This window comes from Pteropus medius, unplaced genomic scaffold (genome assembly GCF_902729225.1).
Source record: "Pteropus medius unplaced genomic scaffold, Ma_sr-lr_union100, whole genome shotgun sequence".
NCBI classification, from domain to species: domain Eukaryota; kingdom Metazoa; phylum Chordata; class Mammalia; order Chiroptera; family Pteropodidae; genus Pteropus; species Pteropus medius.
Window position 1 is genome coordinate 6,942,261 of NW_024351730.1, and position 15,242 is coordinate 6,957,502.

Sequence of the window (15,242 nt, forward strand, 5' to 3'; positions counted from 1 at the left end):
CCCTAGGGAACCTTGTTAGATAATTTTTTTTCTTTTTGCCCCCATGAAATTTTAGTACCACAGATACACTCTGTATTTCTTTATGTACTATGAGGGCCCACAAACTATTATGACATCTAAGTTTTTTCACACCCCAAGAATCAATTTTTACCCCGTAAGGGGCAAATATCACCTTAGAGTGTACAGTGTAGAATATAAAAAAAGACATTTATGAGGAAATTGGAATTGTGACTTTAAATTAAATGCAGCATGTGATGTTGCTTTGCAAAGTAGTCCTTGCAACTTTTTAGGTCACAGACACCTTTGAAAATTCAATAAAAATGATGTTCTCTGTCATCTCCAAACTGTACACATGCACATAGTTTTTCATACTATGTCAAAGGTTTATGGATGCCTTGGCTTTCATCTGAATATAAGATGGTGAAAACCAGGGCATCCATAAATATATAGGCATCCATTATCTATACATTTTATTGTGGATTCCATGGGCTTAACTGTGAAGTAAGCAATCTCTCTAAAGTGGTCCTTCTAACCTTTACAATAAAAAGATCCTTGAAGCACACATTTCAGACTGACAATTGGTTGAGGGTAAAGGAGCATTGCTATAATTTAGTTCAAAATCTTTTCATTTTAGACCCTTTTATGTAAATATGTAGTAAGTTTTATCAAACTATAGCATTTATTAGGGAACTACAGTGTTTCTTACTCTGCTGATCCATTTCACATTTTCATACAACTTCCCTTAGAAAAATAGGAAGACTTGGGGCTTGCTTTATTTATCTTTAACCTTAGAAACTAGTAACATGGTACCCTCTTCTGTAATTTTTTGTAACTCCTCACTGAGACTGATATTGTCAGTGAAGGCCTAGTTATTGTCATGGAAGTGAGAGGAAAATAAAGAATGCTGGAATTTAAGAATGCTCCCCAACTATAACCAAGTAAACTCACTAATTCTTTCTTTGAACCCTGAGCTTTTTAGACCCCAGTATTTTGTTATTCAACCATTTGTGGTAGCTTTCATGTTGTGCTTTGGTTACAGAAAAAAAAGAAAAGGAAAAAGAAAGACAGTTAGCCTTTAATAATTCTTTAAAGCCATCTACACACATAAATATTTCTTTTCCTGGCGAATGAAAAAAAAAATGCTAAAAATCTGTATGTGTCCTCCTTGAAAATACCAGGTTGTTTGTTACTGCTGTTATTGTTTTTAAGAGAAGGATTTTCCTTTTTACAATATTATTTCTCCAATTTTTTTGTAATAAAAATCTTAAATTACAGATTTGGACTGTTGCCTGGTTAAGACCCCTCATTTTTAGGTTGAGAAACACACAATATTACAGTAATTGTGACTTTCTTAGGCTCCCCTTGTTAGTGGAAAGCCTGCATTGGGATCTGGGTTTTTCTTTTCTAAAACAGTGTTATTTTCACTGGTCTTTTGTCAGGTGACTTTAGTGCCATGTTTGTTTAACGAGACACTAAATAATTTGTTGTTTACTCTAGTGGTTCCGAAACCTGATTAAAGGGCTGGACAGGCCCCAGGAATCTGTAGTTTTGTAGGTGCCCTGGTATGATTCTCATTCACTACATTGTAGAACCATATCGATAGCACTTTCTTTGTACATTAGTTCCCCCTTTCCGTGGGGGTATACTTTCCAAGACCCGCAGTGGATGCCTGAAACCTTTATCACATACCTATGATAAAGCTTAATTTATAAATTAGGCACAGTAAGAGATTAACAACAATAACTACTAGTAAAATAGAACAATTATAACAATATACTGTAATAAAAGTTATATAAATGTGGTTCTTTCTCAGAATATCTTATTGTATTATATATACATCATAAATGCTGGACAAAGGAATGATTCATGCCCCAGGTGGGACTGGAGAGGGACAGTGTGAGATTTCATTACGCTACTCAGAATGATGTGCAATTTAAAACTTATAAATTGTTTATTTCTGGAATTTTTCATTAAATATTTTTGGACTGTGCTTGATTCAGGTATCTGAAACCGCAGGAAGTGAAACTGCAGAAAATGAAGATAAAGAGGGGACTACTGTATGAATATATAACTTAAAAGTTTGAATACTATATAACAGATCTTTAAGATTAGACTGCCAATAGTTAAGACTTGCTTAAAAATTATCTAAATTTTGTTCTTTTTTTGAATCGTAATTTTTTCCTCATTGAATATGTATCAGCAATTGTTTTTATTCTAGAATTTGTTATACTATTTGAAGGGCTTCTAAGATTGCTTGGGTGTTTCTAGAGGTATCAAGATACATAGGGAAATCCTTTGAAAATACTTACTCGATGGCTTAGAATTTAAGCTTATTTTATTGAAATCTCTTGGGTTATAAAGCAATTGAAATTTAATTTATGCCCAAGTATTGAATTCCTAAAAGTGGGCTAGAAGTTTCTTTCATCATTGTCTTAAATAAGATTAACCAAGTGAGTTTATTTTTCACCAGTGTATTCTTTTTACTGGTGGGATAGTAATTGTTTTCTCTCAATATTCCTTTATTATTAATCTTAAATTTGGATTACTCCCCTCAGCAGTAGAAATACTTAAAAATTTAGGGTTCTACTTGTAATATAAATTTCAGATTCAGGAAGAAATATTGAAGTTGGGCAAAGGTTTATAAAATTTCATTCAATTTAAAAATAATGTTCTAGATGTGTTTTATGCATCCTTAGATGGGAGGATATCTAAGATGATTCAACTAGAGAGTTTTTCTTTACACTTATACCCTATTCGAATTTCTCAGTGATAATCTTTTGCTTTTAAACCTTAAAGTATTTGAATGTTTAAAAATATAACCAAAGAAATAAAATAACACATTCATTATCATCAGGTCTTCGGCAAGAATATGCAGCTACTACATCTCGGCGCAGTTCTGGTTCATCTTGCAATTCTACAAGACGGGGTACTTTTAGTGATCAGGAACTTGATGCACAAAGTTTAGATGATGAAGATGACAATATGCATCATGCAGTATACCCTGCTGTTAACAGGTTTTCACCATCACCACGCAATTCACCTCGACCATCACCTAAGCAGTCACCCAGAAACTCACCTCGTTCACGATCTCCTGCTCGGGGAATAGAATATAGTAGAGTGTCCCCACAGCCTATGATTAGCCGCTTACAGCAACCTCGCCTTTCACTTCAAGGCCATCCCACAGACTTACAGACAAGCAATGTTAAAAATGAAGGTAATTAGAATGTTTCTGGAAAAAAATTGCCCCTCATATTTCAGTATGAAAGTAACAATTTTTACCAAGGTTTGTATTATGAGTAGATCAAGGATTTAGTTAACCATTTTAATAATAGTTAATACAAAAATAAAGGAGAAAGTGAATTTAATTTTACTTGATTATATTATTTTTGCTTTGTTCTGCTTATGAAGTGATCTATACATATTTGTATTTAAATAATTTATGGTTCTTTTTAAGGGTTCTCTTACAGAATCTGGGTTGAGTTGATTATTTTTATAGGATGTGTATTTCCTGTTAGCTCTTCTAAAATATGTAGAATGCTTATATAAAGAATTTGATTTTTGAATGCTAATTAATATTTTAATTCTTTCTCCCACTGAGAAGTGATTTATTCAAATTAAAATTCTGTTGTCATAGAAAAACTAAGACGCAGTCTTCCAAACCTGTCCCGAACATCTACTACACAAGTTGACTCAGTGAAAAGCAGCAGAAGTGACTCAAATTTTCAAGTGCCAAATGGAGGAATACCTCGCATGCAACCTCAGGCTTCAGCCAGTAAGTATCTTTCCTGTATCAGTTACTTAAAGGAAAATGAAATTATAGCTATTTTGTGCTGAAGAGCTGTATGAAACTATATAGTAAAATGTAGTGATTATTAGTTGCTGTAAAATAATCATAGCTATATTAAAATTTAAAAATCCCGTAAGATGCCCAATTATATCAATACTTATATCTGTATGAAACTCTAGTTGCTCCAGAATTTTAAAATAAGCAAAGTCTAGCTATTTAATATATAAATATATATTACTTAATTTCACATTCTGGAATAGTCTACTTTAAAAATCGACAGGATTTGGGGGGACAGTAGTCCTAAAACAGACCACTTAAAACCCAAGCAGCTTTCTTACTAGAGTGTTAACAAAAACAATAATTATCCTATAAAAATACTAGCACAATTAAAGTCGTTAAATTCTTAATGAATGAATACTCTAGCAAATATAGAAATTCATATATTTTTTTTAAGTTGAAGGAAACTTGATGGAAAAGAAGGATTGAGGCTATTGGATTAAGGACACATATGCAACGTAAACAAAGATCAGAGAGAATCATGCAGAAAGAACTTCTAAGAATGGCCAAACTGAGCCAAGAAGTAATGTGGGAGTAGATGGGCACTGTGTACTTTACTGTACAAGGAAGGTGATTAAAAAAGAAACACTTCCCAAAAAGTATCACTTATTAACTAGGATAGATATGAATATGTAGTCAAACCAATTTTAAACTATCACGTGATCAATATTCATGCCTCGTAGCCCACAGCTCACATCATTCCTGTAGTCTGATGTACTCAGTTCCTTTGTATCATATTGCCGTTAGCGGTTGAAGTGGTCACTGTGATGTGTTCCTTTATTTTCTCAAAGCAGTGAGAAGGAAGGTCCAAATATGAGTGTATTGGTTGTTCATTTATAACTTGTTTATTGAGTAATACAACTTTGATATCATTCATTCTTTTTTAATTTTCTTGCATTCTTCCTTGATTCTATTGTGTTTAGCTGACTTTGTGTACTTTGTGTTGAGCTGCCTTTGCTTGGCTTAAAAATCAGTAGGCTAGAAAAAAAATATATTTGAACCAAAATAACTTCTGTGATAATGATAAATTTCCTTATCTATCAACTGCATTTGATATTTATATTACAGAAACTTGTACTGTACTGTATATGCATAATCTTATTTAATCTCCAAACAATACTTTAAAGTAGGTACAATTAACACATTTTATAAATTAGGAAATTGAAGCTTTGAGTGGTTAAATAACTTACTTATGATCATTAAAGCTTATAAGTGGCAAGTTAGGATTCAAATCCATGTTAATCTTGCTCAAGGGCCAAAGTCCCCCTAAAAAGTTGTCATATTTATGGGTTAGTACTAAAACATAAAAATGATCCAGAAATATTACGTCTGTTAGTTTTTTCCAAGATAAACTCTAAAATATAAGTAAGGCCCTGTGGAAAATTGTTACCTAGAGATTTATGTACCTCATATGTTCAGCTGGAGATATGCAAAAACATGTTTTTGTACCAAATTAAGTTTTAAACTTACTATTCTATGTCTTGGGTAATTAAGTGCCAATATGATACTCATATGGTACTCATAAATAGTAAAGAAAATAGGTATTCACAAAACTTTGAAAATGAAAGTAAAGGTACAGTTTGAACTTTTAAGTTATTCCTGAAATAGTAATAGGTTTTTTGCCTTTAAACTTGCTAATTAAGTTAATTTGGCACCTGAGAAATCCTGGGTTTTTTCTCCCTTGGTATACTTCCCTGGAAGAAAAAGCAATCCACAATGTTAATACGACAGGAAATAAATTTTTATATCATTAGGAAGGGTAATAAAACTCATATATATTGTAAGATACACTTTTATACCCTATGCACAGATACAAAACATGGGTGCTGGGCTTTCAAAGGTGCTTTTATAGTTTGTTTGAATTGTTAAGTTTTGAATTCCTCAAAACTTTACATGATGTATCTCCAAACAGCTTCCCAGCTCTTTGATAAAACCAGCTGTATCTATATCCTCTTTACCTCAATCTGTTATTGTCAGTGCCAACTCTTTATTCAGGGTTGTTCCCTCAGGCCTTCATACATTATCTTTATTTGAACTACTCTAGCAGTTCAAAGCTGTATGGAAATGAAAAATAATTCTTCACAAAAATAGAAGAAAAAGAAAAGGTTCATAACTGGGATTAAAATTTTAATAATAGAAAAACGCCTTCTTTAGTGGTAGAATTACCACTGTATAATTAATTACCTGTGGATTCCCTAAAATTTTTTTCTGTAGGTGAATTATTTTTATTTTTTTCCCCAGAAGTTGATAATTAAGGGAAATATGTAGGGACACATAATAAAATTCTAATCACTAATTTACTTTTAAGTGGAAAAATATGTATGTAGTTTCATATATTTCAATATTTGAATAATGTATAGGCAGAAAAGAAAGTAAGGTACCATCTTTTTTTATTAATTGCATATTGTTTTATATTTGTAGCTGTAGTGAAGCTTATTTATAATTGAAATGTCAACAAACATTTTAATGTAGAATCACACTATTTACAAAAATGTATTTAGAAAGTAGTAAATCCAGAATATTAGCCAATTTAAAATTTAAAGTTTATTTTATAAAAATATTTAAAACTGCTTATTTAAAGTTCATGCCTTATGAAGCAAAATATGTTATCTATATTTGTTCAAATGTTACATATATTTTTGATACATAAAAATGTATATATGTGTGTTCTTTTAGTGTGTGTATTATATACTGTTTTTATGTCTTTATTTTGATACAGAATTATGTATAAATATAATAGCAAGTTTTATATACTTTATACATGAATTAGTATCTTTTTTTTGGTATAAACCAGTTAGTGTAATAGTTGTTGCATTTTGTTTTCTTTTAAGTATTTATTTTTCCAACTCTTAAGTGGTAAAGCTTTGGTTCTTACTTGCTGGTCTGCATGAACCTAACTTTGCAAGGTTGCTGTTATTTCCACCTACAGAACCACTTCTTTTGCCTTGTAACTGTGCCAATCACTATTTTTATATGCTTATTTGCTGTGGCTGCATTATTATGGATGCTGGCATTCAAATATGAACATGAGAGTCCTAATATATTTTCATTTTTATAGCTATTACCAATTTTTGACTTTTATATTTGGAAAATGTGAGTACCTTAAAAAGTTTAAGAAAACCAGAGCATTGCAAAGGTCATGGATACATGTCAGTTTCTCAGTTTCTCCAGTTGAAGGAATGTTTGTCAGGGACAGAGTTTTTTAAAAGACTAGTGCCTTGCTTTCTAAGACAACTATAGTACAGGTTTAAGAGTAAGTTTAGAGTTCAGAAAAATATAAGAATTATTTGTTCAGAAGTAAGGAAAGAAGAGGAAACCCCAAGACCATCTACTGGTTTAAAAAAAGTAATAATACTCAAACTTTGGTTAGTATTTTAAAATGTATATTTTTACATCTATTATCTCATTTGAATCTCTCAGTCTATTTCTTATTTTTATAGAGAGAGAGCAGAGATCCATATAAATTACATGTACAACATTCTATTACTAGAAAAGGGGCAAAACCAACTAAAATTACTCCCCTCTCCCTGAGTCTCCTGATTTCCTCCCAGCCATTGTTTGGATTACATCATGCTGACCTAACTGCAAATGAGTAGGCATCTTGGAAAGTATTCTTGGATGACTCGGTTGGAGTATGATTTGAGATTGAACTATAAATACTTTGTGAATTACCACAAAAGAGCAAAATAATTCAGTGTCATATTTATCCATTGGCTTACATTTAGCCAAATGGAAGAATATTTTTGCATATGTTGACATAAGAAACATCCAAACCTGTTGAGAATTTTTATGAGTTTATTTAAGCCAAACTGATGACAATTGCCAGGATTGAGAAAATGCTCCAGGGAATGGCAGTTTCACAGTTTATACATTAGAGTCAAAGGAGGAGACGTTAAGGAGGGTTACATGAAATCTGTTGGTGGTAGATTAAGCGGGTGAGAGAAAGCAAAGCAGGGAAATCTCTGGAGTTGGCTAAAAAGTAAAACAAAGGAATACTTCTTTTACATTGGTGAGTACAGGGAAGTGAATAATTAACATTTACAGAAGTAGAGATGGTATTCAGGGAACAAGATAATAATGAGAGGTTCTGTGCTCTGGTGCAATGGGTGTGCCCTGAGGGGTCTAGAAAAAAGGATTACTCTGACATTCCAAGGGTATGTTATCTTAGATACAAAAAGATAACAGGCTTAGGTAAAGATTGACCTTTGTCAGGGAAGCTACCAGCTCAGGATGTGACTACCCACCATGACCCGCTCTTAGCGAGGAATTTTATGTTCAGACCATCCTGTGTGATTAATTTCAGTCTGAGTTTGTAAGGCCTGCCATGCAGACCTCCCCTGAGCCTGTCAGGTTTAGTGTGTGGCTCCTTTTTTGCCACACATAGGATACAGGGTATACTCCCAGAGAAAAGGTATATAGGATCAGTATTCTACTCTGGACCTCTTACTAAAGGGGAAATATCCAGGGCAGTTGATAGCTTTACACATAGCCAGACTGCCCTGAGTCCCATGAGGAGGGAATCTCACCCAGATTTTACTTGGAGCCAGAACACTAACAGGTTATACTTGAAATTTTCATAGTTATAAAACATAAATTGAAATGTCATAATAAATCTGTGTGATGAGTTAATAAAAGAATGAACGAAATATTTGTAAAATGTCTGTTTAAGCATAAGTAGTGCAGTGATGTTGGGCCAAGTATATGATCATGAAGAAATTTTGTAAATGTAGTTTTTCTGGCCCTTGCTTCTAGAAATTTTGATTGAATATATCTGGGGTGGGGACCAGAATCTATTTTTTAGAAGTGTCTCTCAGCTAATTCTGGGGCATATTCAAGTTTGAGAACCACTGGATTAGACTTCAACTGTGGAGGACCTTAGATGCTTAGTTTAGATCTTTGGATTTTATCCAGTTGTCAGTCACTTATATGTTTCGTGTGTTTCTTAATTAATCAACAGATACTTATTCTGGGTATATACTGTTCCAAGCACTCGGAATATAAATGTGAATGAGACAGTGAGCCCTTCAGTAGCAGAGAGTGACAGGCAAGAACTTTTGTGGAAACAGACAGGCATTAAACTCAGCAGTGTGAAGAGGTTTTCGGGAAAGATTGAAAGATAGCCACCTTGAGGGGAGCTTATGAGTTGCCACATGAAGTTTTCCCAATAGTGAGATCAGTAACGAAGTCTTAAGACTGGCGCCCTGATTATAGTAGGTTGTTTGTATGGTAAAGTGTAGGGTACAGGATGGTTAGTGGGTGCAGTGATGAAGGATGAAAGATGTAGGTAGAGGACAGATTGTAGGAGGTTTTAAATTTCATAGTAAGAAGTTTGAATTTCATCCCTTAAGTGTGGGGAACCAAGCTAGGCTTTTAATCAAGGTTACTTCTTAGAAAATTCAGTTTGGTAGCAGTGTAGAGAATGATTAAAGTTGAGAGACTAGAAGCCACTAAGAACAGGGCCACCGACCAATACCAGTCTGTGCCTGTTAGAAACCAGACCACACAGCAGGAAGTGAGCACCAGGCAAGCAATCAAAGCTTCATCTGTATTTGCAGCCACTCCTGAGCACTAGCATTACTGCCTCAGCTCTACCTCAGATCATCAGACATTAGATTCTCATAGGAGCACCAGTCCCTGGTGCCAAAAAGGCTGGGGACCACTGACTTAGAACATTGTTGTGTAATCTGGGCACGAAATGATCTGAACAAAGGCATTGGTGCAGGCGTGATAAGATATGGATGAATTTTTAAAATGATGTAGAAGATGTGTTTCTTAGTAACACTGAGAAGATTAGAGATAGAGAGGGAAAGAGGATTGAAGGATGACTCTGAGAAATCTAAGCAATAAAATGTTTGAAATAAAATGTCATGGGGGTGGTGGGGACAAGGGTCATTTTACCTCGCAGTAATTAATTCATTTCTACAGTCTTATGCTTACTTAGTATTTGGCAACTGGAGAAGATTATTTTTAACTGCTCATAAGAAAAAATTGTGTTTAAAAATTATAATTAAATGGAAATTGTTATGATAGTAGCTAGGAAAAATGGACAGCGAAAATATTCTTTTATTGAACTTTCAATTTTATAACCGTGTCAGTAAAAAATAATAAAATCAGCGTACAGTACCCCCTCCCCCCCAAAAAAAGGATAACGGGGTATTACTTTTAAATTACATTAATCATTTTTTAAGGAAAAAATATTTACACATATTGGTCTGTCATAGTAATGACTATTACAGCTTTAGCTTCTAAAATTTGTCAATAATTTCTTCAGAATCGATCTTTGCATATTTAGACTCAGTACACAGTATAGCAGATCTATCAATTTATCTTCACTCATATTGATTGAAGAATAGTCTTCAATTTTTAATTCTGAAAGTTTTGGGTTTTGTTTTTGTTTTTTTTTCCACGAAGCAAGTTTTATAGAAATAGGAAAAATCTTCAACCTGAGGAAAAGTTTGGCAGAGAGTCGTAAAATCTCATTTAAAATAAATTCCAGACATTACCATACTGTCCATGTCTTTGTTCCTTTGGGTGTCAAGTCTAATGATTTTTAACTGTCTTCACAGTTGAAAATTTTAAAATATATACTCAAAGTCACATGTAATGACAGAATCGAAGTGACTCACATTGTTTCATTGATCACTGTACCATCATTGATTATTTTTAATCTATTTAAATATAGGTTAAATATCATTGTACCTCCGGGGTTGGAGGCACATACTCTGCTGAAGTGAGCATGATTTCAAATTGCTGTGAACTTATTTTTTGAAAGAAACATGTAACTGAATCCACCTGGTCAGGGGAGACTGTATAACTGGAAGTTCTAATTACCTTTCACATGAAATGAATTGTTTATTAAAGTATAAATAGTAAAATGTGCTATTTTAAAGCTTACATATATGTTATTAAAACTAAATAATACGTGCAGCAATTGTTTATTACTTAGGCCAACAATTTATTTTCTTTAGGGAGCAGCATTTTAACACCAACATTGATTATTATTGCTTAGACATGATGATTAAAAAAAAAAAAACAGACCATGCTGGTTTTATTTTTGTTTCTGAATTTTTTTACAGAGAGTATACCCATTTATCTACTGCACTCGGGTGGGGGAGGGGGAAGGCAGCACTTTCACCAACCATGTTGTACATGAATGGAATGAAAGAATCGGGTGTAGGAAGACCCAAAAAAGACACTTTTCTGGTCCAAAAAAAGGGTGGCAAAGGTCTGAATTAGGTATTTCAGAGACAATGGGAAAGTAAAGAGATAAATCTACAGGGATGAATAAATGGAATTTAAAGTAAGAAAACTTTGAGCTAGAATGTCTTGGCAAATGGTAGTATATGTTTAACAGAAATACCAGAGGTGTTTGGAGTTGGTTCGTAGAGGAAGACATTAGCCTAAATAATGGTAGCATGAGAGAAGAATATTTTCACTTTACTATCCTTGCTTCTGTCAGTGGGATCTTGCTAATTTGGAATTATATAAATATTAAAAGAGAAACTAGGGAAACCTTAAATATTTTAAAAGAACTAATACTGAATTTTGAAAAGATTTGGAGACTTTCGGTTTAACTACTGCACTGTCATTTAAAAATAATTTTGTATTTAGAAAACTGATCAAATTAAGATTGATAATTCAGATGAAAATTTAGTGTTATTTGGATAACATGACTGTGATATCCTATGAAAATTATTTGTTTCATTCTGTCTGTATCAGGCAAATTTAGAGTATACTGCCTGATTATTTTTGCAGTTTGAGTCTCCAGATTACCATTGGACAGTTTTCACTTGTGCTATTATGCCATTATGATATCACCCATGAAACTTGAGAGATAATAAAATTTATTGGAGTCATCATAGCTATTAATTTTAAATAGGACCTTTCCAAAACAGTTGATTAAAGATATTTGATATTAAGCCCTCATTTTAAAAGTAATGGTTAATAGATACTGTGGATTCCCAGCGTACATACAATTGGTTACCTTTGTCCTCATTTACTCCACTGCAATCACAGTGGTCTAATTCCTATTCTTCCAACATACCAGGCACACTCCTAGCTCAGGTCTTTTACCATTGGTTTTCCTTCTGTCTAGAATGCTTTCCCCAGATAACTATATGGCTCACTTTCTGTCTTCCTTCAGATGTTTGCACAAATGTCACCTCAGGGAAGTCTTTCCTCATCACCCTATTTATAATCGCAACTTAAATCTCCTACTTTCTGTCCCCCTTTCCTACTTAATTTTCTCCAGGAGCAGCTATCACCATCTGGCACGCCATATATTTAACTCTTTGTTTCCCCTTTCCCATAATGTTAGTTCCATGAAAGTAGAAACTTTGTCTCTGTAGTTAGCTACTGAATCCATTGTACCTAAAATAGTACCAGAATAAACTAAATAATTAACTATTTGAAAGAGTGAAAGAAAGCAAGAATGAATGAATGAGTTAATGAATGAAAATATGAATGATTGAAAACATGTATGAATAAATATGTAAATGAGGACTATTAATTGATGATAGCATCCTGCATTTCCGTGGGATAGATATCAGATAATGCATTATAAATTTTTTTTTTTTTTTTTTTTGGTTTGGAGAATTTTTTGCTAGTCTCCCTGGTGATATTTAAGTTGGCAGAAAATATTATTTAGCTACAGTAATGTGCGGAACACTATAAAATTTAAAATCAAATACATGTTACTTTTTTTAAATATTTACTATCAGAGAACAATAGAGTGAGGGAAATTCTTAATTCTCTTTGATGATATACCAAGTATCCCTTTATCAGCCCAATGATTGTTTATACTCTGGCCAGATTTGTGGTTGTGGGATATCTCTCTTTTTTTGGCTTTGAGGGGTAGGAGTGGGACATATAAATCTTAGAGGTACGTAAAGTCCGACTTTATCAAATGGATAGAGTAAAATTTTAGAGCCACTTAAAATAGGTGACTGCACTGGTAGTTGAGGGACTCATCAGCTCATTGGAACCATAGTGAGCTTTAACTATGCCTCTGGCTGCTGCTTACATTGCCAGTTTTGAGAGTTTTGTTGCAGTTAATAGATTAGGCATTTTGGAGAAAGCTTGGAATTCCTGATTGATTACCTTAAAAAGCAGGATGCTCTGACTGCTCCAAAGCCCTCAGCACTTCAGCACACACCCCTACTCACCCCGTTTTCATATGTGCACAACCCAGATACATTGCTACCCAAAGTTTGAAGTACAAATTAGTTTTATTCTACAAGAAGATGATGTTGAACACATTAAAAGGCACTAGATTGTGACTCCTTTGAGGACCTGCCTGGTTCTGAGTTTTCTTCTCCTTTTTGAGTGTGAGGATTACTGTTTTATGTTAGTGCAATTCATCTAACAATTACTGCTTTGCCAAAGTCTGCTTTTTTTGCATTGGACAAGTACTACATTTATTTTATTCTATACCGTGTGCTTATGTTCATCACTTTTCCCTTAATTAGCTTTGTATTCTTTGCATCCATAGCATGTTTGCTGGTGGTTTGTTTTCTCTTTGATATTTTCATTGGTTTATATATTGTAGATTTTCTCATCTATAAGGACCTATTTCTGAAAGTAAGCACTTTGTACTAAGATTTTCATCCTCTTTCCTTTCCAACTTAATGCACTAAGCATCACTTTAAAATTCCTCTGCTCCTAGGATTCTAACATATTTTCAGCTTTATGGTTTCTGTTCCTTGATAAATTTTCAAGTTTGTATTAAAATATTCAAGTTTATGGAAGCTATAGCCTTTATCTTATCCTTCCAGCCAAATATTACAGTTCCTTATTTTTCAACAGCTTCGCAAAGGCTGAAAAATTTGCCTCGTACTTCTCTCAAAGCCAAACAGTTGCTTCAAACTTCATCTACAAAAAGAGGTAACTACAGCCTCTTACTAAGTTTTAAATTTCAGGAAATGGTTAGGTTAGTTAAATCTTATACCTTTTGGCATACTGAGTCAGTGATATCTGTAGGGCACATTTTAGTCTTTTTTTTTTTTTTTTAAATAAAATAATGTTGATTCATTCTCTGTTACTTGGATAAATCCAGAAGAAGCTCATTTTCTACAGAGGTATGTATTGGGATGTTTTTCTGAAAGGAATAAATGATATATAGCATTTAATATTAGAGAATTTTATCATTTTTCTTACCAACTTAAAACTAAAGGTCATCTTTTAACTTAATGTTAGATAAACAAATACTTTAAAATGAACTAAATGCCAGACATTCTGTATGTAATGTTTTTCTTCTGACTTTGATTTAGATTTACTTCTCTGCAGGATAAAATGGGAATGCTTTAACATTAGAAGTCTATTGACATTAAACCACAAGTTGTGGTTAACTCAGAATGTTTGGAATATTTATGGAGTGGTAGCTTTTGTAAAATCTAGGAGTTAGAAGAAATATATGAAAGTTGGACACAAAAGCTATCATATTGGTTCCAAAGATTGGATGTATGGGCAGCTAGAAAGAAGTAGAATTGGGAGAAATTCCTTGGGATCGGATAGAGCAGCAGCAGTAAGAGTGAATAGAAGACTAGGAGGAGATGGGGTGGAAGAAATATAGGCAACAAGGAAAAATATTTCTCCTATCCAGGACATACAGTTTCCTGATAGCTTCAGAACTCAATAAATAACAAAGGTGTATAGGGAAGATAAAGCACTAAAGGCCATTATTTAGAAAGAGGAGATTTGAGATTTGCTTTGTTGAAAAAAAAAAAAAGATTTTGTTGTTAATATTGTTACAAAGGTACTGAAATGGATATTTTACCAAATTCATTGATGAAATGTTTTAGCAATGATTTAGTGCATTAAGTATAATTTAAAGAAATAGTTTTAGACAGTAGAATCTGAAGGAAAGAGAATAGCCCAATAGGAAACTGTAATGTGTGGATCTCTGTGTTTTGAATGTCAGAAGTTGATCATAGGCCTCCAATACAGATGTCTTTTGGTACCATCGTCAGAAATTAGAGTGGATAGATTATATTCTTTTGATGGAGAAGGTGACTTATTAGGGATCATAGAAAAGGGCCTATATGGATATTATTTGAGTACCTTAGCCTTCTTTTTTGAGACTTCTAGATATTTTTGAGTACTTCTAGTGTGGGAAGTAGGTAAAAACAGATGAGCATGAAAGGATTGTGGTGTCTGAAACAGAGCAAGAGATTCTTATACAATAATCAAAAAATAAAGGATTTTAAGTTTATATAAATTGTATTTGTTGTGTGCCCCAAAAGCTGCATCATGTTTGGGGGATCAGGTAGGTTTAAATAATTTAAAAGTTTTGCTTAAAGATTTTATGTTGCTGTTTATTAGGTTAAGAAAATTGTAACTTCTGGCTGATTTTTTTTTTTTTGCACCTATAGAGGTTACATTATTTCTGTGACTCTGAGCC

General features: G+C 33.3%; 1 protein-coding gene across 2 annotated transcripts in view; it reads left to right on the forward strand.

The window, feature by feature from the left end:
• Positions 1-15,242, forward strand: part of SLAIN2 (SLAIN motif family member 2) — a 68,043-nt gene that overhangs the window by 33,021 nt on the left and 19,780 nt on the right. The window contains exons 5-7 of one of the 2 annotated variants that reach the window (XM_039845150.1): positions 2,855-3,214; positions 3,635-3,772; positions 13,649-13,726. In XM_039845150.1, coding sequence (XP_039701084.1) covers positions 2,855-3,214; positions 3,635-3,772; positions 13,649-13,726 — 576 coding nt within the window. The remainder of the gene's footprint in view (positions 1-2,854; positions 3,215-3,634; positions 3,773-13,648; positions 13,727-15,242) is intronic. The other variant, XM_039845151.1, reaches the window with a different exon arrangement.